General features: G+C 61.2%; 3 protein-coding genes across 4 annotated transcripts in view; all 3 read right to left on the reverse strand.

Moving 5' to 3' along the window:
- The window catches only part of TMEM161A (transmembrane protein 161A), a 119,663-nt gene that overhangs the window by 9,885 nt on the left and 88,714 nt on the right, over positions 1-21,064 (reverse strand). The gene's annotated exons all lie outside the window — the stretch shown is intronic.
- GDF1 (growth differentiation factor 1) lies at positions 91-2,548 on the reverse strand. Its single transcript, XM_054286607.1, has 2 exons — positions 1,917-2,548; positions 91-1,184 (listed from the first exon to the last, which is right to left on the reverse strand). The coding sequence occupies exons 1-2, from the start codon at positions 2,242-2,244 to the stop codon at positions 385-387; spliced, it is 1,128 nt and encodes a 375-aa protein (XP_054142582.1). The 5' UTR covers positions 2,245-2,548; the 3' UTR covers positions 91-384.
- On the reverse strand, positions 3,882-17,884 carry CERS1 (ceramide synthase 1). Its single transcript, XM_054286610.1, has 7 exons — positions 17,663-17,884; positions 8,886-9,045; positions 7,568-7,748; positions 6,735-6,896; positions 5,429-5,576; positions 4,672-4,808; positions 3,882-4,025 (listed from the first exon to the last, which is right to left on the reverse strand). The coding sequence occupies exons 1-7, from the start codon at positions 17,882-17,884 to the stop codon at positions 3,983-3,985; spliced, it is 1,053 nt and encodes a 350-aa protein (XP_054142585.1). The 3' UTR covers positions 3,882-3,982.

Raw genomic sequence — 21,064 nt, forward strand, 5'->3', positions numbered from 1 at the left:
ACCCCAAAAACCTGCAGCCCTGGGGGTGCCTGGCATGAGCAAAGGGGAAATTTGGGATTCACAGCCAAAATCCCAAACGCTGCAGCCCGAACAAAGGGGGAAATTTGGGATTCACAGCCAAAACCCTAAACCCTGCAGCCCTGGGGGTGCCTGGCACAACCAAAGGGGGAAATTTGGGATTCACAGCCCGGTGCCCGCATCCCCTGAGGAAAAGGGACCCAGCACCGAGCTTGGTCATAACCCCACACCCCCATCCCAACTAATCCTAAACCAGCGCCGCCCTTAGCGCCAGCCCAACCCCGGCACAGCCCCCGAGCACAGCGAGGATTTCCCGGCGGGAATACAAAGGAATTTCCCCGTTTGTCCGTTCCCGCTCACTCCCCGCTACCTGCAGCCGCACTCGTCCACCACCATGTCCTCGTAGTGGCGCAGCACCACGTTGTCGCTGTTGTCGTAGTAGAGGATGGAGATGGGGGAGAGGCGCACGGGCACGCAGCAGGGCTGGGGCGTGCCCCGCGGGTCCAGCGAGTGCACCATGGTCTGCAGCACGGCGTGGTTGGTGCTGTTGAGCTCGGCCGCCAGCGGGAACGGGCACTCCCCGCCGCAGTAGTTGGCCAGGTAGCCCTGCGGGGCGATGATCCAGTTCTCCCAGCCCACGTCGCTGAAGCTGATGTAGAGCCGGCGGGGCTTGCACAGGGGGCTGGGGGACACGGCGGGGCTCGGGGCGCTCCTGCGGCTCCGGGCTGTCCGGCACTGCGGGCCCAGCGTCACCAGCAGCAGCGAGGCGCCCGCGAACGCTCCGGAGCTGCCGCAGGGGCTCCGCGGGCCGCCGGGGCCGCCGCTCACCGACAGCTCCAGCAGCAGGGCCAGATGGTCCCGGCCCGGCCCGGCCCGGCCCCGCAGCGCCGCGCCCAGCCCGAACTGCAGCGACCGGCGCAGCTGCACCAGCGAGCGCTCCAGCAGCGGGGCCCGGCCGGGCTGCGGCGAACCCCGCGGGGATCCCCGGTACAGCCGCAGCTCCAGCACCCGCCCCGGGCTCGGGCCGTGGTACGAGCTGTGCTGGAAGCGCAGCTCCAGCTGCGCCAGCGTCGGGCGCTCGCCCTCCTCCAGCGCCGAGAGGTTGAAGAGCAGGAGCCGCCGCAGGCACAGCCGGGGCTGGGGCTGCCCCGCGGGCAGGAGGCGGCCTGGCGAGGAAGGAGAAACAGAGTGGGGGCGGCTGGGCTGGGGATGGGCAGGATCGGCTCCAGGATGGGATGGGGGAACCCTCGGGATGAGCAGGATCGGCTCCAGGGATTGGGGAACCCTCGGGGTGAGCAGGATCAGCTCCTGAGATGGGGAACCCTGGGGCTGGGCAGGATCGGCTCCGGGATGGGCTGGGGCTGGGCAGGATCGGAGAGAAGAGGGCGAACAGCGGCCAATCTGGGTTTAGCCTGGTTTAGCCAGCCCGAGCCAAACTGGAACCACGAGAGAAAAGAGCTTTGGGGTGCCTTGAGCCCTCAGGGACACCGATCAGACAGTCCCCAGGGCACTGCGAACGGCTCAGAGCAGCCAGATGTGCCCCGGGGTCAGCCAGATGTGCCCCGGGGTCAGCCAGATGTGCCCTGGGGTCAGACAGAGGCGCTGGGACAATGAGGAGGGGGGACACGGCCCGGGGGTCGAGCATCCCATCCCTGGGGTCATGACTGGGATCGGGATCGGGACCGGGGTCGGGCCTGGGATCAAAGCCGCGCCTCGGGAGGGATTTGGGGGCTCCAGGACAGGGCCAGGCACCGCTGCCCCCCTCACCCCCATCCCGGGGTTCCAACCCCATCACCATCACGGGCAGCATCCACAGGGCTCCGTCCCGCGGGGATTTCTCCTGGAATCCGGCTCCGGGACACGGGGCAGGAGGGAGGGAGCGGAGCCCGGGGCTGTACCTTGGTCGGCGAGCACTCGCACGATGTTCCCGGGCACGTTGAGCTCCTCCACCGTGCAGGGCTCGGGCGCTGCCCGCGGCCGGGGCCGGGCGCTCCGCCGGTGGAAGATGCTCCAGAGCAGGGCCGGCACCGGCGCGGGGCTCCTGGGGCCGGGCCTGGCGCTGAGCCCCGGCGAGCGCAGCGGGGAATGGTCCGGGGAGAGCGGCGGCGAGGGCAGCGAGGGGCCGGGCAGGGCCCAGGCCGGGCTGCGGAGGAGCCACAGCCACATCCAGATCCACATGGGCATCGGCATCCTCATGGACATCGACATCCTCATCCTCATGGACATCCCGGCTGTGCGCACAAAGAACGGGCAGCGCCGGGGCTGGGGCCGAGCGCAGCCTTTGATGGGCTCGGGCTCAATCAGCACCGCGGGATCCCGGCTCGGGGTGGGATCCCTGCGGCCCCGGCACCCCTTAACCCTTTCAGGGCTCTCCCGCAGCTCCGGAGCGCCCACTGCGGCGCCATGGGGTCGGGATGAGGATGGAAATCCAGCGTTGTTCCTAAAATCCCTGCCCGGAGCTGGGGGCAGACCCGGAGACGGCTCTTCCTTCCAAAAAATCCATTTTTTAACTCAGTGTGGGCTCAAGGATGAGGATGGAAATCCAGCGCTGCTCTCAAAAACCCTGCCCAGAGCCGGGGGCACACCTGGAAAGGGCTCTTTCACCCCAAAATTCCCTTTTTTAACTCAATCAGGGCGTCCAACGCTTCTCTCTAAAAGCCATCGACCTCCAGCACATCAAACCATCAAAGTCCTGCTTCACATGGCCTCAAAAACTACTGGCCCCAAAAAAACCCACGGGCCCCAGCCAGGCACCCCCAGGTCCTGCAGTCCCTTGTTGGCCATCACAGCAGAGCTGCCACCGCCACCTCGGTGTCACAGCCCCCAGAGGCAGCTGGAGCCCCCCAGCTCAACGCCAGCCCTGGGAAATTCAGTTTAATCCCCCCATGGCCACCCCAGCTCTGCTCCGGCCCTTCCTGCCCTGCAAAGCCCACAGAGAACCGAGGAATTCCGCACTGGGAGGCTCCTCGGACACCCTGGGGGTGACAGGGGGGGACAAGGTCCTGCCACAGCTTGGGGACATCCCCACAGCCCCACTCAGGGCCTGTCCCTGCCTCAGGCACAGCAGGGGAGGGGAACCAAACATGGGAAAATCCCTCAAATTCCCACAAATTCCCACAAAATGGAATTGATGGCCTGGATCGGATCCCCCTCGGCTGCTGGGGGAGGGAGCGGAGGGTCCTGGCCTGGGAGGGGACAGCGAGGGGACAGCGAGGGGACAGCGAGGGACCCAGACCCACGGAGCTGCCCAGGGCAGGGACCTGGGACGGCAGGGCTGGAGCTGCCTGGAAACCCAGCGGGAATTCCCTGTTTTTCCCAAAAATCCCAGCCCTGGGAGCAGGAATTGTCTGTTCCTCCTAAAAACCCAACCCTGGCAGCAGGAATTCTCCTGGAAATCCCACCCTGGGAGCAGGAATTCTGTTTTTCCTTCACCAAAGGGCCAGACCTGGGGGAATCTCCCAGCAGGGACCTGCAGGACCCTTTCTAAGCCACTCCAAGACCTACACGGGGATTTTTCCAAGCAAACTGAACCTCCAGAGCCTCCTCCCAAGGGCTGGGCTGGAGCTCCTGGGGTGGATTCCCAGGCAGTGGCAGCTGCAGGGGACAAGGGCACCTCTGCAGTGCCTGGAGCACAGCTGGGGCACATCTGGAGCACAGCTGGCCCAGGGGTCCCTTCCCAGGGCGGGACAGGAGCTCCTGGGAGGGCTCAGAGGGAGGGTCTGGGGGTGTCACAGCGGGGCTGGGGACGTGGGGCAACACCAGGGACACCGAGGCAGCCCCAGGTCCCACCTGGCCAGCGCGGCCACCGTGTCCCGGCCAGACTGGGCCAGACTGGGCCAAACTGGGAGCCCCAGGGTGCTGGCAGTGCCAGGGCTGGAGGGGGCAGGGGGCAGTTGCTGTCCTTGGCAGGGTCCCAGAGCAGGTCCCGGGCAGTGCCAGCCCCGCAGCCGCGCCCACGCCGCCCTCACAACCTCTTGTCCTTCACGAGGCCGTTCCTGAGGTGCAGCCTGGGGAGAGCAGAGCCGGGGTCAGGCCCTGGACACAGAAATTCCCCTCACTGCCCTGACCCAGATCTGTGCTCTGTGATGGCTCCAGCCCCTGAACACAGCAAATCCCCCCCTCATTTCCCTGTCCCCAGATCTGTGCACTTTGGTGGCTCCAGGCCCTGAACACACGAATTTCCCCTCATTTCCATCCTGGGGCCACTCCTGTCCCCAGATCTGTGCACTTTGGTGGCTCCAGGCCCTGAACACACGAATTTCCCCTCATTTCCATCCTGGGGCCACTCCTGTCCCCAGATCTGTGCACTTTGGTGGCTCCAGCACCAGGAAACGCTCCAGACAGAGCTCAGAGCTCAGAGCCCTGGCAGGGCCTGAAGGGGCTCCAGGAGAGCTGGAGGGGGACTGGGGACAAGGGATGGAGGGACAGGAGCCAGGGAATGGGTTTAGACTGGGAAAGGGAGATTTGGGTGGGATACTGGGGAGGGATTCCTGGCGGGGAGGGTGGGGAGGGATGGGATGGAATCCCCTGTGCCCACCCCTGGAGCCCCGGCAGTGCCCCAGGCCGGAGCCCAGGCTCGTGGGGGTGTCCCCGGTGTGGGGCTGGACGTGTTTTGGGGTTTCCCGACCCAAAGCAGCCCGGAGCTGCACGTACCCCTCCTTCAGAGCCCGGGGCAGCGGGACCCCGGGCTCCTTGCCGGGTTTCCTGCTCTCCTCCAGGTCGTACTCACGGACATCGTTCACCTCCTGCATCTGCCCCAGCAGCACCTTGGCCACGAAGAGCACGATGTACTGCGGACAGGAGGGGACAGGAGGGGACAGCGACCCTCAGGCACGGCCCCAGCCCGGGGGGACCTTTCCCCGCTGCCCCCTCCCCATTTCGGGCAGGGCAGCTCCCCCGCATGGCCACAGCCCCGGGATGGGTTTGGGGCTCCATGGAGCAGAACTCCAGGGGGAATTCCTGGTTCCATCCCAGGGGTGATGGGATCAGCAGCTCCCTGCCCTGCCCTGCCCTGCCCCACGGATCTCTGCTGTCCACCCATCCCCACAGCCTGGGGCTTGCAGGAACATTCCCAGAACGTTCACACCTCTCCAAATCCCCTTTGGAACGTTCCCAGAACGTTCACACCTCTCTCCAAATCCCCTTTCTGGGATGCAGGAACGTTCCCACAACATTCACACCTCTCTCCCTGCTGTTATCACTCCCCCCAGGGTGTCAGACACTGAATTCCCCCAGCCTGACCCCCCAAACCTCCCCATGGCTGCCACCCCCCAACAGCAGCAGCGAGGACAGGGCTGGCCCCAGGGGCAGGGGACACGTCCCTGCTGTCCCCAGTCTGTCCCCGCTGTCCCAGTCTGTCCCTGCTGTCCCCAGTCTGTCCCCTGGGGTGGCACCAGCCCCGATCACCCACCAGGAACCAGTAGATGTTCATCAGGGTGAGCACGAGCAGCAGCGCGTTGAAGAAGAAGTAGAAGGGGATGTTGGGCACGGCCTGCAGGCTGGAGTGGCAGGTGGCGTAGAGCACCTTCAGGGGGAACCAGTAGAGACGGAACCAGAACCTGCAGGGACGGGGACAGGGAGGGGTCAGGGTGGCCCTGGGAAAGGGACAGAGCCAGCACAGCCTGTGCCCCCTGAGCCCCCATTCCTGCCCCTGGGAAAGGGACAGAACAGCCCATCCATCCATCCATCCATCCATCATCCATCCATCCATCCATCCATCCATCCATCATCCATCCATCCATCCATCCATCCATCCATCCATCATCGTCCATCCATCCATCCATCCATCCATCCATCATCCATCCATCCATCCATCCATCATCCATCCATCCATCATCCATCCATCCATCCATCCATCCATCATCCATCCATCCATCCATCCATCCATCCATCCATCATCCATCCATCATCCATCCATCCATCCATCCATCCATGCATCCATCCATCCATCATCCATCCATCCATCATCCATCCATCCATCCATCCATCCATCCATCCATCATCCATCCATCCATCCATCCATCCATCCATCCATCCATCCCTCCTCCACCTCTTTGTTTTCCAGGATTTGTTGGAATTTGGGACAGCCCTGCCTCCCTTTTTCTACTGGGAAATGGCAGCGCCTCCTCCTCCTCCTCGTCCCCCCTGCAGGGTCATTTGTCACAGCAGTGTCACAGCAGTGTCACCAGGGTGTCACCAGCGGTGTCACAGGAATTTCACAGGCACTCAGGCCCCGCACTACAGAGGGATTCCCAGCCCAGCAGGAGCCCCAGGAGATGCTGGGGGGTCTCAAAAACCATCAGGGGAGAGGGGACGGGGCCTAGGGGGACAAAAACCCTGCAAAGAGCACCAGGATTGGGAGCAGGGGAGGGTCAGGATGGGATCAGGGCCCCAAATCCAGCAGGGAAGGTGAGGATTGGGATCAGGGCCCCAAATCCAGCAGGGAAGGTGAGGATTGGGATCAGGGACGCAAATCCAGCAGGGAAGGTCGGGTTTGGGATGGGGACACAAATCCACCAGGTCAGGATTACGATCGGGGGACCCAAACCCACCAGGGAAGGCCAGGATTGGGATCAGGGGGCACAGACCCACCAGGTCAGGATTGGGACCATTGGGATCAGGGGACCAAGACCCACCAGGAGTGTTCAGGATTAGGATCAGGGCCCCAGACCCAGCAGGGTTTAGGATCAGGTTTAGGATCAGGACCCCAGACCCACCAGCTGACGCTGAAGGCCAGGCAGCCCGCGTTGGCCAGCACGTCGTTGAGGCGGTGGAAGGCGCCGCCGCGGTGCTTGAAGTACACGTTGAGCTTGGTGAATTCGAGCTGCACGTCGTTGACGTCGTGCAGGAACAGCACCAGCACGCCCACGTTGTGGTACCTGGGGGGAACAGCGGGGAAAATGGGGGAAATCTGCGGGGAAATGGGGAAAAACTGCAGGGAAATGGGGAAAAACCATGGGGGAAAACCACAGGGAAATGGGGAAAAACTGCAGGGAAATGGGGAAAAACCATGGGGGAAAACCACAGGGAAATGGGGAAAAACTGCAGGGAAATGGGGAAAAACCATGGGGGAAAACCACAGGGAAATGGGGAAAACAACGGGGAAAAATGGGGGAAACTGCAGGGAAATGGGGAAAAACCACAGAGAAACGCAGAAAAATCATGGGGAAAAACAATGGGGAAATGGGAAAAACCGCGGGGAAATGACGAAAACCATGGGGAAAAACCACGGGGAAATGGAGAAATGAGACAGGGAAAAACTGGGGAAATGGGAAAAAACACAGGGAAATGGAGAAAAAATGTGGGGAGATGAGGAAAAACAATGGGAAAAAAGAGTGAGGAAATGGGGAAAAAGCATGGGGAAGTGGGGAAAATGGGGAAAATGGGGGGAAGAGCTGGGGAAATGGAGAAAACCAGGAAAATGGGGAAATGAAATGGGGAAAATGATGGGGAGACGTCGCACCTGAAGGGTAGGAGGAGGATGAGGAGGATGAGGAAGGTCGGGGCTCACCTGAGGAGGATGAGGAGGATGAGGAAGGTCGGGGCTCACCTGAAGGCGTAGGAGGAGGCCAGCAGGGTCAGGGTGACCACGTGGTGCAGCAGCATCACCAGCGAGTCCTTGCGCCACGTGTCCATGTAGGCCGTGGCGTACAGCGAGTGCCCGTAGAAGCTGCCCTGCAGCAGGTACGCCAGGGCAATGTCCCTGGGCACCTCCATGCCCCGATGCCAGCCTGGAACACCCAGGGGTTTGGGTTTGAGAGGGGAAAAATAGAAATGGAAATAAAAATAATGGTAATAATAATAATAATAATAATAGTGCCCCGCCGCCAGCCTGCAACACCGCCGAGGGGCTTGGGTTTGAGAGAGGAAAACTAGAAATAGAAATAAAAATAGATATAAAAATAATAAAAATAATAAAAATAATAAAAATATAAAAATAAAAATAAAAAAAATAAAACAAAATTAAAATTAAAATTAAAATTAAAAATAAAATTAAAATTAAAAATTAATAAAGAATAAAAATAAAAATACAATAAATTAAAATTTAAAAAAATTAATAATAATAATAATAATAGTGCCCTGCTGCCAGCCTGGAACCACTCCCAGCTGGTCTGCATTTGTAAGAGTAAAAATGAAAATAGAAATAAAAATTAAAATAAAAATTAAAATAAATATTGCAATTATAATAATCTACTATATAAAATAAAATAATTGACATAATAATAATATTGATAATAATAATCTGTATTATTATAGGAAAGTTATATTATTATATAAAATAAAAATAATATCGATTATTAGATATTATTATTAAATAATAATCTGTATTATTATAGAAAAAATAAAACAATCTAGATTACTGTAGAAAATAAAAATACCTTATATCATTATCGACTATTGCTAAATAATAACCTATGTTATTATATTAGCTTTTGCAAGTTGTGATCAATCACCATGGGTTTATATATGATATATATGTGTGGGTTTGTGTCCCTGTCCACAGCAGTGGGGGGAATGAGGAGATTTTTAAAGCCCTGATTTGGGCAGGGAATTTGAGGTGATTTTTAGGCTCTGATTTGGGCAGGGGTTGGAACGAGGAGATTTTTAAGCCCTGACTTGCTGCCCCTGCCCATGGCCGTGAGCTGATCTTCAAGATCCTTCCCAGCCCATTCCATGATTTAATTGTCATTGATTTAATTGTCCATGATTCATTCCATTGGTTCCCGATTCACTCAGCCCCTCCAGCAGCCACCAGAAGAAACGAACGCCCAGACACCCCCTTGTGCCCTCTCTGCACCCAGAGCAGGACGAAAAAGGGGTAAAAAAGGACAAAAAAAGGGAATTTTGTGTGTCTGCGCTGGCCTCACCGTAGAAGGCGGAGGGCGGGTCGTGGAAGAAGGGGTACTCGGTGCAGAACAGCAGGTAGGCGCCGTAGGACCACGACACCGAGTAGAAGAACAACTTCCAGGCGCTCTCGGGCATCTTGGCGGCATCTCTGGGCTGCAGCTGGCACCACTCCGCCAGGGGCTGCGGGAAAAGGGGCAATTTCACCAGGGAAACCTCGCCCGGGGGGCTCAGCAGCACCCAGGGGTGGTGCCAGGGGCTCAGCAGCACCCAGGGGGCTCAGCAGCCCCCAAGGGTGATAGCAGGGGGCTCAGCAGCACCCAGGGGTGGTGCCAGGGGCTCAGCAGCACCCAGGGGGCTCAGCAGCCCCCAAGGGTGATAGCAGGGGGCTCAGCAGCACCCAGGGGTGGTGCCAGGGGCTCAGCAGCACCCAGGGGTGGTGCCAGGGGGCCAGAGCCAGGCTCTGCCAGCAGGAAGGGGCTGGGGAGGGGAAATTGGGAGGGGGGGGACCCTCCTGGAGCTGTGCAAGGGGAGTCTGGGGCATCCACCACTCCCTGGAGCATCCTTGGAGCATCCCCAGAGCATCCTCCGAGCATCCTCCCCCTCCTCGGGGCATCCTGCCCCTCCCTGGAGCATCTCCAGGGCATTCCCTCCCTCCCCAGAGCATCCTGCCCCTCCTTCCCCTCCCCGGAGCATCCTCAGAGCATCCCCTGAGCATCCTCTCCCCCCCCCGCAGCATCCTCCTCCCGGGAAAAAGGGAAATGGGAGGGCAGGAAGGGCCGGGCACAGCCTGGGCACAACCCTGGGCACAGCCTGGGCACAGCCCTGGGCACAACCCTGGGCACAACTCTGGGCACAACCCTGGGCACAGCCTGGGCACAGCCTGGGCACAGCCCTGGGCACAACTCTGGGCACAACCCTGGGCACAGCCTGGGCACAACCCTGGGCACAGCCTGGGCACAGCCCTGGGCACAACCCTGGGCACAGCCTGGGCACAGCCCTGGGCACAACTCTGGGCACAACCCTGGGCACAGCCTGGGCACAACCCTGGGCACAGCCTGGGCACAGCCCTGGGCACAGCCACCAGGTGCCACCAGCGGCAGGGACACGGCGCTGATGGAGCTGTGCCACCCCTGCCCGCGTCCCCAGCGCCTTTTCCAGCCCCGATCCCGCCCGGGTTTCCCTCCCCAGGGCTGCTCTGCTTGGGGAGAATCCAAGGAAATTCCCGAAATTCCTGTCCTGGCTGCCCAGGGGGACAGGGACAGGCTGGGGGTGACAGGGAACACGGAACAGGGTTTGGGGGTGAATGGATGCAGACTCGTTTTTGGGGGGAATAAACTGAGCCAGCCCCATTTTTGGGGGAATAAACTGAGCCAGCAAGGCCCAGGGAGGGGTTTGGGGGAACCAAAGCCCTGAGAAATCCCAAATCCCCCCCAGAACTGCTCCGGGCGAGCCCCAGGTGAAAGCAGAACTGGGCAGGGTAACAGGAGCCGGCGCGGGTCAGCACTTTCTGCTCCTAAATTAAGGCCCCAGCTGTCCCTGGTGCTTGGCCCCTTCTCCAGGGGCTGCCATCCCAACAGCGCTGGGGTTCCTGGGCTCCCATCCCAATCCCAACAGCGCTGGGGTTCCTGGGCTCCCATCCCAATCCCAACAGCGCTGGGGTTCCTGGGCTCCCATCCCAATCCCAACAGCGCTGGGGTTTCTGGACACGTCCCCTCCTGCCTTTTCCAGGGGGAGAAGGGGAGCAGGGGGAATCAAAAATGCACGGAAAGCTTCAGTTCCCGGGGTGCCCACACGGCAGGGACAGCCCAGGGGATTTGGGATCCTCAAAGCCACGCTCACCCCACAAAGGTTTGGGGTACAAGGGACCACAGGGATCTGTGGGGTCTGTGGGGCAGGGATTCAGGAATGGGAGGTGGCTCCGGTGGGGACACAGGGGACAGGGGGACAGAGGGGACACAGGGGGACACAGGGGGGTCATGGGGGACAGGGGGGACACAGGAGGGACAGGGGGGACACAGGAGGGACAGGGGGGGCACAGGGTGTCACGGGGGTGTCACGGGGGGTCCCCGGGGCTGCCCACGGACCCAGCTCTGCCCCGGGGTGGGGGAGGGGGGGGTGGGGGATGTCCTCCCATCACCCGGCTGCCGTTGCCATGGTGACGGCGCACAGATGCCCGTTGCCAGGGGCGACGGAGCCGCGCCGGGATCTGGGCTGGGGCTGGGGCTGGAGGAGCCCGGGGACTGCAGGCGGGGATGTGACGGGGCCTGCGGGAAGGGCACAGCCTCCCCTCATCATCATCATCATCCCCATCCTCATCCTCGGGCTGGGGCTGCCCCGGGGCCAGGAACGGCCGCGGGGAGGAGAGAACGTGAAGGCTCCTTTGCCGGCCTCCAGGGATCCCTAAATCCACACCCAGGGATCCCTAAATCCACAGCCGGGATCCCTAAATCCATCCCCAGAGATCCCTAAATCCACCCGAGGGATCCCTAAATCCACAGCCGGGATCCCTAAATCCATCCCCAGAGATCCCTAAATCCACAGCTAAGGATCCCTAAATCCACCCCCAGTTCCAGCAGCAGGACACAGGAGCATCCAGGGATCCCTAATTCCACCCCAAACTCTGGGGATTCCCAAACCCACCCCCAGGGACCCCTAAATCCCACCCCAGCCCCAGCAGCAGGAGCCGGGGGAGCCGGGCAGGGGGAAGGGGCACCCAGTGCCAAGGTTGGTGCCCAGTGCCAGGGCTGGAAGGAGCCCGGCGGTGCCAGGGCCGGTGCCAGGGCTGGCCGGGGCACAGAACGTTCCCCAGGGACACAAAGGAGCAGCTGGCACGGAGCAGCCCCGGAACTGGCGGTGCCAGCGGGGAGGATGAGCCAGGAGAGCCCCAGAGCCTGCCCGGCCTCACCCGAGCCGGGATCCGGCTCAATGCCAGGGCTGGGGTGCCCCGGGGGGCTCGGGGCCCTCTGTGCCCCCTGTCCCTCTGTGCCCCCTGTCTCTCTGTCCCTCTGTGCCCCCTGTCCCTCTGTGCCCCCTGTCTCTCTGTGCTCTCTGTCCCTCTGTGTCCCTTCTGTCCCTCTGTCCCTCTGTGCCCCCTGTCCCTCTGTCCCTCTGTGCCCCTCTGTCCCTCTGTGCCCCCTGTCCCTCTGTCCCTCTGTGCCCCCTGTCCCTCTGTGCCCCCTGTCTCTCTGTCCCTCTGTGCCCCTGTCCCTCTGTGCCCCCTGTCCCTCTGTCCCTCTGTGCCCCCTGTCTCTCTGTGCTCTCTGTCCCTCTGTGTCCCTTCTGTCCCTCTGTGCCCCCTGTCCCTCTGTCCCTCTGTGCCCCCTGTCTCTCTGTGCTCTCTGTCCCTCTGTGTCCCTTCTGTCCCTCTGTGCCCCCTGTCCCTCTGTGTGCTCTGTGTCCCTTCTGTCCCCTCTGTGTCCTCTGTCCCTCTGTGCCCCCTGTCCCTCTGTCCCTCTGTGCCCCCTGTCCCTCTGTGTGCTCTGTGTCCCTTCTGTCCCCTCTGTGCCCCCTGTCCCTCTGTGTGCTCTGTGTCCCTCTGTCCCTCTGTGCCCCCTGTCCCTCTGTGCCCCCTGTCCCTCTGTCCCTCTGTGTCCCTCTGTCCCTCTGTGCCCCCCGTCCCTCTGTGTGCTCTGTGTCCCTTCTGTCCCCTCTGTGTCCTCTGTCCCTCTGTCCCTCTGTGCCCCCTGTCCCTCTGTGTCCTCTGTGCCCCTGTCCCTCTGTGTGCTCTGTGTCCCTTCTGTCCCCTCTGTGTCCTCTGTCCCTCTGTGCCCCCTGTCCCTCTGCTCCCGGCTTGGCCACCCCAGGGCTGGGGCTCTGAAGGGTCCCTGAATGGATTTGGGGCCCCAAACCCAAACCTGGCACCTTCCACTGCCCTAGGGTGCAGCAAACCACCGGAGCACTGCCAGGGACGGGGCAGCCGCAGCTTCTTTGGGAATTCTTTGGGAATTCTGCCCCAAATGGAACCGTTCCTCCCCAAAATCCCACCCTGGCGGCCCCAAAAAGGAAAAACCAGGAAAAACCAGGGAAAAGCCCCTGATCCGTGAGGCCAGAGTACCCTGGGGACACGGGGGCAGTGCCACCCACCCCGCTCTCCTCTCCTCTCCGTGCCTCAGTTTCCCCGCCCCGAGCCAAGCTCAGGCCGCCATTCCCCATCTGCACGGGTGGGCAAAGGCGATTTCCCCCCCGGATTCCCACCAGGAGAGATTTTCTCCCAGCACGAGGGGTTCCATGCCCCGCTCCGTGTCCCGGGAAGGAGCAGCAGCGGCGGCGGCGGCACCGGCGGCGCTGGCACAGCAGAGCGGCCCCGGCACAAAGGCCCCTTTGTTGCTGTTGGGGTTTCTCTCCCCCTGCTCTGTGCTCAGGGAGGGAAAGGCAGAGCCTGGCCCAGCGCCCTGTGCTCAGCTCGGCGTGCTCTGCTCCCACACGGGGCTGGGACAGCATGGGGACAGCCTGGGGACAATCTGGGGACAGCCTGGGGACAGCATGGGGACAGCCTGGGGACAACCTGGGGACAGCCTGGGGACAATCTGGGGACAGCCTGGGGACAGCATGGGGAGAGCATGGGGACAGCCTGGGGACAGCCTGGGGACAGCATGGGGACAATCTGGGGACAGCATGGGGACAGCATGGGGACAGCCTGGGGACAGCATGGGGACAATCGGGGGACAGCATGGGGACAGCCTGGGGACAATCTGGGGACAACCTGGGGACAGCCTGGGGACAGCCTGGGGACAGCATGGGGACAGCATGGGGACAATCTGGGGACAGCATGGGGACAGCCTGGGGACAGCCTGGGGACAGCATGGGGACAATCTGGGGACAGCATGGGGACAGCATGGGGACAGCCTGGGGACAGCATGGGGACAATCGGGGGACAGCATGGGGACAATCTGGGGACAGCATGGGGACAGCCTGGGGACAGCCTGGGGACAGCATGGGGACAATCTGGGGACAGCATGGGGACAGCATGGGGACAGCCTGGGGACAGCATGGGGACAATCGGGGGACAGCATGGGGACAGCATGGGGACAGCCTGGGGACAGCCTGGGGACAGCCTGGGGACAATCTGGGGACAGCCTGGGGACAGCCCTGGGACAGCATGGGGACAACATGGGGACAATCGGGGGACAGCCTGGGGACAATCTGGGGACAACCTGGGGACAGCATGGGGACAGCATGGGGACAGCCTGGGGACAGCATGGGGACAATCTGGGGACAGCCTGGGGACCGCATGGGGACAGCCTGGGGACAGCATGGGGACAGCATGGGGACAGCATGGGGACAGCATGGGGACATCCCCCACTCCCAAGGCTGGGAAATGAGCTCCTGGCAGGGCTGCAGGGGGGGAAGGACGCCAGGAATCCTGGATTTCCAGAACCCTGAGTTTACAGCATCCCAAATTTCCAGGATCCTGAATTTCCAGTATCCCAAATTTCCAGGATCCTGAATTTCCAGCATCCTGAATTTCCAGCATCGTGAATTTTCAGAATCCTGGATTTCCAGAATCCTGAGCTTTCAGAATCCTGGATTACTAGAATCCCGAATTTCCAAAATCCCGAATTTCCAGAATCCTGAATTTCCAGCTCGCACATCCCCCTGGGGCTGCTCTGGATTGCTCCCCTTCCCTGAGCACATTTCCCAACATTTCTCCCTGCAGAGGACCCTGGGATGGCCTGAAAACCGGGACACCAGCAGGACGGGGTCAGGGTTAGGGTTAGTTTTAGGTTTAGGGTTAGGATTAGAGTTAGAATTACGGTTAGGTTTAGGGTTAGGATTCGGGTTAAGATTAGGGTTAGTTTATGATTAGGGTTGTGATTAGGCTGGGGTTAGGATGAGGTTTAGAATTAGGGTTAAGATTAGGATCAGGATTAGTCATTTCAGCCTCCAAGTGAGGAAGGATGCCCCAAAACCCAGGTCCTGAGCAGGGCGAAGCCCCCGTGCTCACACATCTCCTTTTCCTCCCCTCGGGCCACCCTGACCCAGCCCTGCCCTGCCAGGGGCTCTGAGACCCAAACCCGGCAGATTTCACACCAAATCCAGCTGCCCATCGCTGCCCACAGCCATTCCAGCCAGGGAATTTTCCAATCTCTTTAAAATACAGCCCTGGAGCCCGAGCTGTGCCTGCCTGCAGCCGGGGAAAGCTGATGCCACCGGAGCCCTGCTCAGCATCTCATCAGCATCGGGCACAGCAGCTGGAGCCGCTGAACCCCCCGGCCCTTCTGCAGTTACAGACTGACCCATTTCCCCAGGGAGCCGCACCTCGGCCCTGCCAGGACCTGCCATGGGCTGCCAGGACCTGCCATGGGCTGCCAGGGGCTGCCAGGACCTGCCAGGGGCTGCCAGGACCTGCCATGGGCTGCCAGGGGCTGCCAGGACCTGCCAGGGGCTGCCAGGACCTGCCATGGGCTGCCAGGGGCTGCCAGGACCTGCCAGGGGCTGCCAGGACCTGCCATGGGCTGCCAGGGGCTGCCAGGACCTGCCAGGGGCTGCCAGGACCTGCCATGGGCTGCCAGGACCTGCCATGGGCTGCCAGGGGCTGCCAGGACCTGCCAGGGGCTGCCAGGGGCTGCCAGAGCTGCCAGGGGCTGCCAGGACCTGCCATGGGCTGCCAGGACCTGCCAAATTCCCCTCACAATCCTCATCCTCAGCCCCTTCCGCACATCACGGACAGGCAGGGGATGGGGGAAATGCAGCCTGGCACAAAATCCCAGCACAAATTCTGCTCACAATCCTCATCCACAGCCCCTTCAACCCCTCACAAGGAATGAGGGAAATCCAGCCTGGCAAAAATTCCCTGCAGATTCCTCACCCACAGCCCCTTCAGTGCCTCACGGACAGAGAGGGGATGGGGGAAACCCAGCCTGGCACAAATTCTGCTCACAATCCTCGTCCACAGCCCCTTCCACACCTCATGGACAGACAGGGAATGAGGGAAATCCATCCCGGCACAAATTCCCAGCACTTTCCTCACCCACAGCCCCTTCGACCCCTCGGAACCAGACTGGGAACGGGGAAAATTCTGCTCACAATCCTCATCTTCAGCCCCTTCCACACCTCATGGACAGACAGGGGATGGGGGAAATCCATCCTGGCACAAAATCCCAGCACAAATTCTGCTCACGATCCTCGCCCACAGCCCCTTTGAACCCCCACAGGGTATAAGGAAAACCCAGCCTGGCGCAAATTCCGCTCACAATCCTCGTCCCCAGCCCCAGAGGGCTCGGCTGGAGCTCGCCCAAGGCCAGGAGCCCCCGGGACCCCTTCAGGGACCCCCAGAGCGCCCAGCGCGGCCAGGGAAGGGCAGCCAGGCCTGGATGGGGTGACAAAAATCTGTCCCCAAGCCCAAATTCCCCAAATGCCCGAGGGTTCTGTGCTGGAGGCTGGGGCAGAGCGGCAGCACCTCCTGAGGAACCAGAGCACAGGGACAGAGGGGACAAAGGGGACAGAGAGGGGACAGAGAGGGGACAGAGAGGAGCAGTGGGGACAGCAGCGGCGGCAGCGCTGCAGCAGCGAGCAGGGCACGGAGATCTGCTCCAAAACCCGCAGAAATGTGTCCCCTCTGTGTCCCCTGTGTGTCCCCTGTGTGTCCCCTGTGTGTCCCCTCTGTGTCCCCTCGCTGTCCCCTCTTTTTCCTCCCGGGCAAGGGACAATCCGTGACCTTCTGGGGATGCGGGGATGGGAACGGCAGCGGGGGAGGAGCAGGGAGGGCTGAAATCCTTCGGGATGCAGCGCCGGGAAAGGCACAAAAACCTGGAATAACCGGGGAGAAATAACCCCAGCCTTGAGGGGATGGAAATAACCCCAGCCCTGTGGGGATGGAAATAAAGGGCAAAAGGAGCACTGCGAGCTGTGCCGGTGCTCGAATCCTGCAGGATGCAGCCCCGGGAAAGGCAAGGAAGCACGGAAAAAACCGGGAATAACCGGGAGGAAAAACGCCTCAGCGCTGTGGGGGCAGGGATGGAAACGCGGAGGGGGAAATCGAGCAGGGAGGGCACCGGGATGCTCAGATCCTGCAGGATGCAGCGCCGGGAAAGGCACAAAAACCGGGAATAACCGGGAAGGAACAACCTCAGCATTGGGGGGATGCGGGATGGATCCGGGGGGATGCGGGGCAGGGGGAAAGGGAGCACGGGGGGCTCTCCCGGTGCCCCCGGCTGCTCCATGCCCAGCGCTGCAGCGCCGGAGGAAGGCGCGGAACAACCTGCGCATAACCTGGAAGAAAACGCGCTCAGCCTTGCGGGGCTGCAGAAACAACCCCAGCGGCGGGGGAGGCGGCGGGGGGGCTCTCCCGCACCCTCGGGATGCTCCGCGCTCGGCGATCGCGGCTCCCGGGGCTCAGCCCTGACCCCACAAACGCATCCCCGAATCCCGCAACGGGTGCGGGCACCCCAAACCTCCCCACCGCGTTCTCCCCCCGCTCCCAGCCCGGTTCCATCGCTCCCGTCCCCGGTTCCATCGCTCCCAGCCCGGTTCCATCGCTCCCAGCCCCGGTTCCATCGCTCCCAGCCCGGTTCCATCGCTCCCGTCCCCGGTTCCATCGCTCCCAGCCCGGTTCCATCGCTCCCAGCCCCGGTTCCATCGCTCCCAGCCCGGTTCCATCGCTCCCAGCCCCGGTTCCATCGCTCCTAGCCCGGTTCCCCCGCTCTCCCATCCCCGGTTCCATCGCTCCTAGCCCGGTTCCCCCGCTCTCCCATCCCCGGTTCCATCGCTCCTAGCCCGGTTCCCCCGTTCCCACCCCGGTTCCCCGCTCCCATCCCCGTCCCCCCCGTTCTCCCCCGCTCCCATTCCCGGCACTGACCCGCAGCAGGCGGCGGGAGCAGGCGCGGCGCAGCGCGGTCCAGCCCAGCGCGCAGATCGCGCACAGCAGCAGCTCGGCCCAGCCCAGGTGCGCGTTGTCGGCCCAGGTGCGCAGCGCCCGCTCCCAGCCGCAGTCCCCGCAGCCCCGCGCCGCCGCCGCCAGGCTGCCGAGGCCGCGGCGCAGCAGCTCCCCGTAGCCGGGCATGGGCTCCGGAGGCGGCATCGCGGCGCTGCCTCGGCCGCGGCCCCGCGCACGCTCGGCGGGGCGGGCGCCGCTCCCCCCGCGCCGGTACCGGGCTGGAGCCGCCCCCTGGCACGGCCCGGCCCGGCCCGGCCCCGCGGGCACGGCGCGGGAGGAGCGCGGGGGGCGCTGCAGGGACGGGCAGGGGAGGGGAAATAAAGAGAATTTCGGTACCGGGGGTGATGGAAACGGGGCAGCGCTGTGCCCGCTGGGAGGGGCACGGAATGGCACGGGGATGGCACGGGGATGGCACGGAATGGCATGGATATGGCACGGGGATGGCACGGAATGGCATGAAGATGGCACGGGGATGGCACGGAATGGCATGGAGATGGCACGGGGATGGCACGGAATGGCATGGAGATGGCACGGGGATGGCACGGGATGGCACGGGAATGGCATGGGGATGGCACGGAATGGCATGGATATGGCACGGGGATGGCACGGAATGGCATGGAGATGGCACAGAAATGGCACAGGGATGGCACAGGGATGGCACAGAGATGGCACAGGGATGGTACGCATACGGCACAGAGATGGCACGGGGATGGCACAGAAATGGCCCGGAATGGCACAGGGATGGTACGGACATGGCAAGGGGATGGCATGGAGATGGCATGGCAGTGGCACAGAGATGGCACGGCATGGCACAGGGATGGCATGGAGACGGCACACAGGTAGCACAGCATGGCACAGAGATGGCACGGATATGGCACAGCATGGCACAGGGATGGCACAGCACAGCACGGCATGGCACGGCACGGAGCTGCTACTGCAGGGAGTCAGGGGCAACTTTGGGGTCTTGGGTGCCAATTGAGGGGTTTGAATGCGAATTTGGGAGGTTCAAGGGCTAATTTGGGGGGTTTCAATGTGAATTTGGGGTTCGGGTGCACACAGCTGCCTGTTGAGGATCCCTGCCGGAGCCTTTCCCCCGCAGCGCTCTTTCCTTGGCTGTACAAAGAAAATAAATTCATTTCTCCAGGTGTTCTTTATCCTCCCTCGGCACAAACCTGAGGAAACCTCGGAGCCTTTCCCTGCTCACCCTCGGGATGTGCCCGAATTTCCCCACAGCTCGGGCTGGGGCACTGCTGCCGTTCAAGGGTGTGGAATATAAAATTCACCTTGAAAATGGGTCTGGAATCATAAAATTCACCTTGAAGATGAATAATAAAATTCACCTTGTAAGTGGATCTGGAATCATAAAATTCACCCTGAAAATGGGCCTGGAATAATAAAATTCACCCTGAAAATGGGTCTGGAAAAACAAAATTCAGCTTAAAAATCAAACTTCCTCTCAAAGGTCAGCCCTGCTGAAAAGACCTCACTGAACTCCATCATCACCATCATCATCATCATCATCATCATCATCATCATCGGCAGCCCTGGAGCTGCCAGGGAAAGGAAAAACGATACCAATATGAAATAAAATGATAAAAATATAAAATAAAAACGATATCAATAAGAAATAAAATGATAAAAATATAAAATAAAAATGATATAAATATAAAATTAAAATTATATTGAATAAAAACGATATAAATAGAAAATAAAAAGGATGTAAATCTAAAATAAAACTATATCAATATAAAATAAAAACGATGTAAATAGAGAATACAAACGATGTAAATCTAAAATAAAACTGAACAAATACAGAATACAAATGATGCAAATCTCCCACCGCACAATGCCCGCGGTGTCCCTGGGGCCCTGCGGGAATTCCCGAGCACAGTGGGGCCTTTCAGAGCGGCACAAAGGGACACTGGGGGGACACTGGGGGGACACCGAGGGGACACTGGGGGGACATTGAGGGGACACTGGGGGGACACCGAGGGGACACTGAGGGGACACTGGGGGGACATTGAGGGGACACTGAGGGGACACCGAGGGGACACTGAGGGGACACTGGGGGGACACTGAGGGGACACTGAGGGGACACTGGGGGGACACTGGGGGGACACCGAGGGGACACTGAGGGGACACTGGGGGGACACTGAGGGGACACTGAGGGGACACTGAGGGGACACTGGGGGGACACTGCGGGGACACTGCAGGGACATTGAGGGGACACTGAGGGGACACTGGGGGGACATTGAGGGGACACTGGGGGGACACTGGGGGGACACTGAGGGGACACTGCGGGGACACTGAGGGGACACCGAGGGGACATTGAGGGGACACTGGGGGGACATTGAGGGGACACTGCGGGGACACTGGGGGGACACTGGGGGGACATTGAGGGGACACTGAGGGGACACTGGGGGGACACTGAGGGGACACTGGGGGGACACTGGGGGGACATTGAGGGGACATTGAGGGGACACTGAGGGGACACTGGGGGGACACTGGGGGGACATTGAGGGGACACTGAGGGGACACTGGGGGGACACTGCGGGGACACTGCAGGGACATTGAGGGGACACTGAGGGGACACTGAGGGGACACTGAGGGGACACTGGGGGGACACTGGGGGGACACCGAGGGGACACTGGGGGGACACTGGGGGGACACCGAGGGGACACTGAGGGGACACTGGGGGGACATTGAGGGGACACTGAGGGGACACTGGGGGGACACTGAGGGGACACTGGGGGGACATTGAGGGGACACTGAGGGGACACTGGGAGGACACTGAGGGGACACTGAGGGGACACTGGGGGGACACTGGGGGGACACCGAGGGGACACTGGGGGGACACTGGGGGGACACTGAGGGGACACTGAGGGGACACTGAGGGGACACTGCGGGGACACTGAGGGGACACTGAGGGGACACCGAGGGGACATTGAGGGGACACTGGGGGGACATTGAGGGGACACTGAGGGGACACTGGGGGGACACTGAGGGGACACTGGGGGGACACTGGGGGGACACTGAGGGGACACTGAGGGGACACTGGGGGGACACCGAGGGGACACTGAGGGGATACTGGGGGGACACTGAGGGGACACTGAGGGGACACTGCAGGGACATTGGACCCAGCAGGGATTGGGGGAAATCCCAAATTTCTGCCACAATAATCCCTAAAAAATCCAAGCTGGATTTGGTCTGTATTGGGGAAATTCCCATGGGGATTTCTGCCACGATAATCCCTAAAAAATCCAGGTGGGATCCGGTTTGGATTGGGGGAAATTCCATGGGGAGGTGGCCATAAATCCTAAAAAA

The sequence above is a fragment of the Melozone crissalis genome, unplaced genomic scaffold (genome assembly GCF_028551555.1).
Source record: "Melozone crissalis strain CALT ecotype California unplaced genomic scaffold, PUWL_Pcris_2 ptg000054l_1, whole genome shotgun sequence".
Classification (NCBI taxonomy): Eukaryota; Metazoa; Chordata; class Aves; order Passeriformes; family Passerellidae; genus Melozone; species Melozone crissalis.